The sequence below is a fragment of the Lipotes vexillifer genome, unplaced genomic scaffold (assembly GCF_000442215.2).
Source record: "Lipotes vexillifer unplaced genomic scaffold, Lipotes_vexillifer_v1.1 scaffold911, whole genome shotgun sequence".
In the NCBI taxonomy this organism is placed as follows: domain Eukaryota; kingdom Metazoa; phylum Chordata; class Mammalia; order Artiodactyla; family Lipotidae; genus Lipotes; species Lipotes vexillifer.
The window spans coordinates 1,828,872-1,836,379 of record NW_006781377.1 but is presented as its reverse complement, the minus strand read 5'-3'; the positions used below and the strand labels follow the sequence as shown (position 1 = coordinate 1,836,379).

General features: G+C 34.4%; 1 protein-coding gene across 1 annotated transcript; it reads right to left on the bottom strand.

Moving 5' to 3' along the window:
- Nucleotides 1-7,508, bottom strand: SMCO3 (single-pass membrane protein with coiled-coil domains 3). Its single transcript, XM_007454627.1, has 2 exons — nt 7,476-7,508; nt 1-694 (listed from the first exon to the last, which is right to left on the bottom strand). The coding sequence occupies exon 2, from the start codon at nt 676-678 to the stop codon at nt 1-3; it is 678 nt and encodes a 225-aa protein (XP_007454689.1). The 5' UTR covers nt 679-694; nt 7,476-7,508.

The following is a 7,508-nucleotide window of genomic DNA, read 5'->3' as shown; positions in this document are numbered from 1 at the left end:
TTATTTCATTTGGTGTTTCACTGTGTTGGTGACCTCAATAATGGCATGATGATATTTTTCTGAGGCTGACTTGAATTCCACCAGATGCTTCTCATAACTTTTGATGGCTTCTTGAAGCTGTGTTTTCTCCACTGCTCCCAGGATGGCACGGAAGATCATATCTATGCCAAGGCCAAGAACAGCAACTCCTATGCTACCAAGGAGAGAAGCACCAATTTGAGCTAACACAGTGACCAACTTGTTAATTATGCCAGTTGTGATGTTTGAGCCCACGAGTTTAACAGCCACTGCACTGGCAGCAGAAGTAGCTTCTCCCAGGATGACTGAAATAACTTTTTGTACTATTGCAATTTTCTCGGTTTCTTTTTCCTTAATATCCTGAAGTTTTCTATAAAGGGTTGGCTCTAGTTTATCTTTTAGTGCCTCATCAACCTTTTGCAATTCTTTTTGGATTTTCATCATGGCTTGGATGATGATATCACAGTTTTCTTTGATGGTCGCATCTCTTTTCATTTCAATGGAGGCCAGCCTGCACCCTAAGTGCGTATTTAAAACCCCAATCAGCTTATTGGTGGCATGGAAGCTGTCACATAAGCAGTCAAGGAGCTCCTGGTGAAGACGATTTACTTCTTGTCGCCTTTTTGGGTTCTCTGGGTAGAGGAAGTCACTTTGAGCCATATTTCAAATATGATCCCTGAAAAATACAATAGTAAATCTTTACTAGAAATCTTGAAAAATATCTGCTGTATGTATAGATTTGACAAGGAAATCTTTTACCTTATGAATAGCAAAGTAGCATGCTATTTAAGGAATTTCTCAGAAAACTCAGCAAGTTCTTCAAAACAATTTTTTGTTGTTTTGAGTCAGTGTATAAAAATATGGGTGACATAATACAACTTGTTGATGCATTAATTATGGCATTAGATCTTGTGGAGGGGGGGAGATCCTAGATAGGAAAGATTTGTGTTTATCTAACATCTGATTATTAATAAATGTGATTATTTCCAAGTAATATTTAATAACATCTGAAATAGTTAGCTCTTGACTACCAGTGACCCTTAATTTCCTCAACCTCTAGTCACCACATTGAATAGACCAACCAGATTGATTTTTCTAATATTTGGAATTAAATTAGTAGGGTCAGAAGAATATTAAGATCTCTGAGTTTACAGGGCAATAATTGCTCATTTTGTTTGTATACTCTGTTATCTTAATTTACAATATTCAAAACACTCTTTATGTCTTTACAGGTCAATTATTTGCTCTCCAAACCTAAGAGGCATCCAAAGGCAACACATATAACGTTGGAATGTTTACCAAAAAATCCTCGTGATAACAGTTTATTTTCAAGATTCCTTAGATTAAAACCTCACTTGGAGAGACAGTGGGCATCGTGGAAGGGACAGGGCAGTTCTGACTATCTCTCTGGTTCTCCATTGGTAAAGTTATAAATTAAGTTATTTAGAATTGTCTATATTACACTTGACCATTATTCAGATATGCTAGAGTTAGTCTCAGAAAGAAGATAATGTCATTTCACAAAGGTATTAGGGAATAAGTAGCAAGAGTACATCACAGAATGAATAAAATAAGCCTGGTGTTTGTAGCCTGCTTGTGTCTGTACTTTGGGCTCAGAGAAAGAAGGAATAAGCAACACCCTTCTGAGTGAATTTGGTTGAGAGTTTGAAGCTAGTGAGAACAATGTTCCTCAGTATGCACACCTGGAATAGGCTTACTATGTGCCTGACACTTGGATATTTCATTTGAATTCTTGGGAGAAAAGAAGGAGAAAATGGAGTCCTTTATACCTGTGTGGGATCTGGCTCATCCTCTCTTTGTGTAAACAACATGCTAATTAACCTGGGCCCTATCTTTCTAGGACCATTGTTCTTAGCCTAGATATTGGGAACCTCAGAAGCATGGGGGGAAGGAATGAAGATGTTTTCTCTCAAGAAAGTAAACATGAACATAACCTATCCTCCAAGTTATAAAGATACAGTTTGGAAATGGGAAGGGGAAAATTTTTGAAAATGGATTAGGAACATAATTTTTGCTCTTAATTTTAGGAAAATGCACTAGTACCCCTGGTGGAATAAATTGTATCATGGTCAGAAATTCATTTTTATCTTTGATTTAGATACAGTACACACACACACACACATGACAGATACAAATGTCCACAAATTAGAACATATCTCAATTCCATTTAAATAAATTGTTTGTTAAAGGACTATTAAATATTCCACAAACTCACCATTGGGTTGCAAACTACAATTTGATAACCACAAATTGGGACTTTGATTTTCGCTTTTTTCTCCTAGAAATTTTACGTTAAACTGTTTTCTTTTTTGGTTCCTGGTTTTCAGATCTTATCATGAAGTGAAAACTCCAGTTTCTGACTTTGAATTTAGAAGATCACCAACTACATCCCCATTCAGATATTTAGGTGAGAGGAGTCTTTCTTACCCTGAAAAAGTGGGAAATTTCTCTAAAAGCTGTCCTATGCCATTATCTGAAGGCATAGCTTTTAGAAAAGATGTGTGGTTCTATTTACCTCAGGATAAACACATGGAGAGATGAACCTTCCTCCTTGATGGGAGGTTGAATGCTTCCAAGTGGTCAGTTCCTTCCTAATTAATTCATTGTTTTAACACAACTTGACAAATTAATCATAAAATACATCTGAAAGACTAAATAGGTGAGACTACTTACTTTTTTCAGGATAAGTAATGTTGGGACTTTTTCCTCCTCAAACATTAAAACAGTATAAAAACACAATATTAACAAGTATTGTATAGGTGCAAGAGTAGTTGGAATCATGGAACAAAATAGTCCCCAAAGAAGACCCTTCTATACATTTGACTTAACATATAGTAAATGTAGAATCTCAAATCAATAGAAATTAGTATTCCATAAATGATCCTGGCATAATGGGCTAGCTTGTGGGGGATTAAACATTAATTTAAAAATATCAGTGTAACATATGTAAAAAAGATCAAATGATAAAATAGCTGGAAGAAAACAGATAATTTTCAAATGTATATGGAGGGCTTTATAAGCTTAAAACCAATGGGAAAAAGTCACACAAAAATTTGACTAACAAAGATGACCACGTAAGAAGGACTGAAAGCAAACTGGTTAAAATGCAGGAAATATTAAAAAGTATTGGTTTCTAACTAGTCTTGTTATTAATACAGAAAACAGTCCTAATCTAATAGGTAAACATGCAAACAACTCTGAACAGGCAGTAAAAGAAGAAATAGTAGTAATTAATTGATGAAAAGTTTCAGTCTTACCAGAAATCAGATACAGTACTTTTTCAGCTACAAAAGTAGTATTTTCTTTCCTTTACATATTCAAGCCCTTGCACATGCTCTTTTATACCCTTCTTCCTAGGTTGCAGATATCCATAATTTTGTGCCAATAACAAGTCTGAGTAAGAGATATCATGATGTGCTCAGAATTATTTTTCACATCTAACGAAAAAAGACTTAGTTTTCTGAGTCAGGCTTACCTTCTTTTTTTTCTTCCTTGGGGAAGGGGACTGAGGGTTCCTTATGCAAAGAGATCTTCAGCAGCCCTGCCACCATACCTGCCCCAGTACTGAATACAGTTTAAAATTACTTCCATCCCAACAGTGAGATAAATGCTAGAGAATTAGGTGGAGGAGGGTTTGAAGGTGAAACCAATTAATTATGTTAATTAAGTGAAATTTGAAGAGCCTGATGAAGGAAGTAATTTAATAATTCAGTAGCAATTTGCCTAATGGAGAGTAGTACTTTACTATTTATTATAAGGTAGTATGCTAGTCTCTGTAGAGCATACAGAAATGAAAGAGACATGGTCCCTGCTTTCGTGAAATTTCTAATCTAGTTAGGAAGTTAAGACAGATTTAAAACTAGAATGTCAAGTTGAAAGCACTACGTCATACAAAATTATAGATAGAGGTGGTGCTTGCCTTGTGCAAATTCAAATTTTAAAGAACTCACATTTTGAAGTAAGACAGAAAGACAAATATCATATGATATCACTTATATGTGGAATCTAAAAACATGGTACAAATGAACTTAGTTACAAAACAGAAGTAGAGCCACAGATGTAGAAAACAGTCTTACCAGGGGAAAGTGGGGGATGGGGGGTGGGATAAACTGGGAGATTGGGATGGACATATATACACTACTATATATAAAATAGATAACTAATAAGCATCTACTGTATAGTACAGGGAACTCTACTCAATACTCTGTAATAACCTATGTGGATAAAGAATCTAAAAAAGACTGGATATATGTATACATATAACCGATTCACTTTGCTGTACAGCAGAAACTAACACAACATTGTAAATCAACTGGACTCCAATAAAAATTAAGAAAACAAAAAACAAAAGAACTCATACTTTAATAATATTTACACTGGGGCCATGTGGAGACAGTCCGTCATCTAGGGAGGGTTAACAATTTGTAAACTTTCCAACTGACACTCTTAAATATGTGCTTGATACTTAGAGGAGAGGTTATACACCACATGAAAAATCTTAGTTGGCAATGTGCAGCATTTCAGCTATTGCCCATGACAATTTAGTTCTGATGCTCGAATTGCTTACTTGTCTCAGCAAAACAAAAAAGGTCTGCAATTAGTTGGAGTCACCCTTCTTAAAGATGACAGTTGTTACTTAGGCATGCCTCAAGTGATGTCTTACCAGTGATATATAGTACTGTACCTGAGAGGAGTTCTGGGTCGTACACTGTCCTCTATCTTTTAAATATTGGCTTGAAAGTTCAATCTTTTAAAATCATTTTAAAGTCATTTTAAAAAATGACTTTTAAGATGGGCATCAGCAGGTAGCTAAGTGGTGTGCTTAATCCAGCTCTGATCACCTGCATCTTTTGTATGGCAGATGTGAACTTTTACACTATTTGTTATAACATGATAGTGCTCCCTGTTAGTGATGGGCAGTTACCATCCACTTCTGTACACCCGAATTTGTGTGGCTATTTGAGCATTTTATTGTAGTGGTTCATGAAATAAGTTCTAAAGAGCCCTGGGGCAGCCTGATGGGGAATTGCTAGCCAGCAGGTGGAGTGCTTGGTCTCTGGCAAGCCAGTTTCACCCCAGCCTTTGCTGAAGCAGCTATGCTTTCTTTGCTGCTCTATTTGGGCTGTAGGTGGGAAAAGTTTGTGTGATGAGCGAGTTCTTTTGCTAAAATAAAGTTCAGAAATCACACGTAATTTGGCTTTGTTATTTTATTTTAAAAAAGGAAGTAAACAAATCTGGAAGCACTGATACTTGATCTGCTCATCTTAGGAACTTGGAATGAAAACAAAGACTAGCTTCAGGTGGATTCTTATTGGACCTAACTCATCAGTTTTGTTGAAATAAGAAGTAAACACTCATGATTAAAGAGCATATAAGAAATGGGAGAAATATACTGACGATTGTATCTAAAAGTTAAAGTTTATTTAGTGATACTATACAGTTCTTTTAGTTTTTCAGGAAAGGAACCACCTTGCAAAATAAAAATGTATTGATTATCACATATGTAAGTAAAAATTTCTCAGGATACTTTTGTGAATAACAGTACTGCATTGACTGTCAAGTGCTCTAGGAATTTAAAGAGAAAATTTAATATGGAGGTCATTAGAGGAAGATTCATGGAGGAAGTGACAGGTGATTGTGCATTGATAAATGGTAGAATTATAACATGATGAAATTAAACGATTTGATAAAACAAAGTATTTTAAAATAAAAAGTTTATAGCAATGATATATAAATAATATGTAGGACAAAAAACACCTATAAACCTACCATCTTGTTTTTCTTTTATTGTTCCTTTCCAAAGTTTATTTAAATGAATAAGTATTTTTACCAAGTTGTAATAATAAGAAATAAAATTTCATCTTATATTAATTTACTTAAACACTTCCCTTATTTCTAGTTTTATAATTATTTTATTGGTTATATAAAATTTTATATTTATATTTTATAAAGTATTTCATATGTCTTTACCATAATTTAACAAATTATTGTTTTACTGTCTTCATATAAGTATTTTAATACACATAGTTCTTTTTTCCCTCTTCAATTATCTGGATTATTTCCTCAGGATAAATTTCCAGAGGAAATTCAGATTATATAAATATACAATTTATGTAATCAATAGGAATAAAAATTTATATTACTTTTGATATGTATTGCAAATGCATTCCAAAAACTTTTACACTGACATCAAAAATAAATTTTTACAGCAGGACACTGGGTGTGTTTCAAAGTCAAATACAATTCTGTTAAATATTATTGGTTTGAGGAGCATAAGGTCAAATTGAAGAGTTCTTGCCTTTGTGGAAATCCATCCTGAAAAAGTTAATGATGAAATGATACTGAGGTTTGCTTCCAAATAATCTAGAAGGCAGATTGGAGTAGCTTCATAGAGGTAATAAGGTCAAACTTGTTTTCATAATTTTTGAAGCTGGGTTATGGGGGTGTGGGAGTTTATTATATTATTGTCTTCACTTCTGTGTATGTTTGAACTTTTCCCATAATAACAATTAAAAACAGAAAGAAAGAAAGAAAAAAAGAAAAACCATGACCCTGTCCAAGCTTCTGATGTTTGGTCATTAGTGCTCTCTAAGGTTTTACTTTTCTCCAATGTGTCTCTCGTCCTCACTACCCATATTGGGTCCAGCTATCCTGCAAGGTTCGCTTATCTGGGAGTGTGGGTATAGGGTATGGGTAAAGTCAGAAGCTTTTCAGGAGAAAATAACAGCTACTAACTAGTTCTGAGCTTCCTTCTTTAATTTAAATCAAAACCATGGCCTTTCATTAAAAAAACAAGGTTGATCATGGTGTGATGACACTCTGATATAAAGTCTTTAAAAGAATATTTCTGACCAGAAAGCAGAATATCGAGGTCATTCACCAGCATTTATCAAATGTTCACTTGAGAAACCTCTGCCATATGCCTTGAGTAGACAATGTTCCTTGCCCTCAAGAAGATAACAGTCTATTTGGAGACACACAGCAAAGGCCCAGTGATATTTAAATGTAATATAACTTATGAAGGAGCATAAGTGCTATACATTAACTAGAATTAGATCACACATTCATATTTTCGCAGATACTGAATGCTTAAATTAATGTTAAAGACATAAAAGGAAATGTTACATTCCATGTAAACAACACACATTCACACAGGGGTCATTTCATCCTTATTCTTTTCTAAAATTGACGTCTTTACTACTTTATCATCCCCTCTGACTTAATTGTATAAGCTGTTAATTTTCTTCTTTCTTGGTGTCTTCAGAGACATAAATGATCACCAGGAACATGTCATGGGATCTGCTTAAAAAAAGTTGTTTTGTTGCTTTATTATAGTTATGACTAGGATTCAAGCCTGACCTGTTACTGCAAATACTCTTTAATATGGAGAAACAGAATATTATATCAATGCTGATAGAAATACCCATATTGCTTACCTTGCTGTGTTTCTGAGTTCAGTGGTCCCAGCA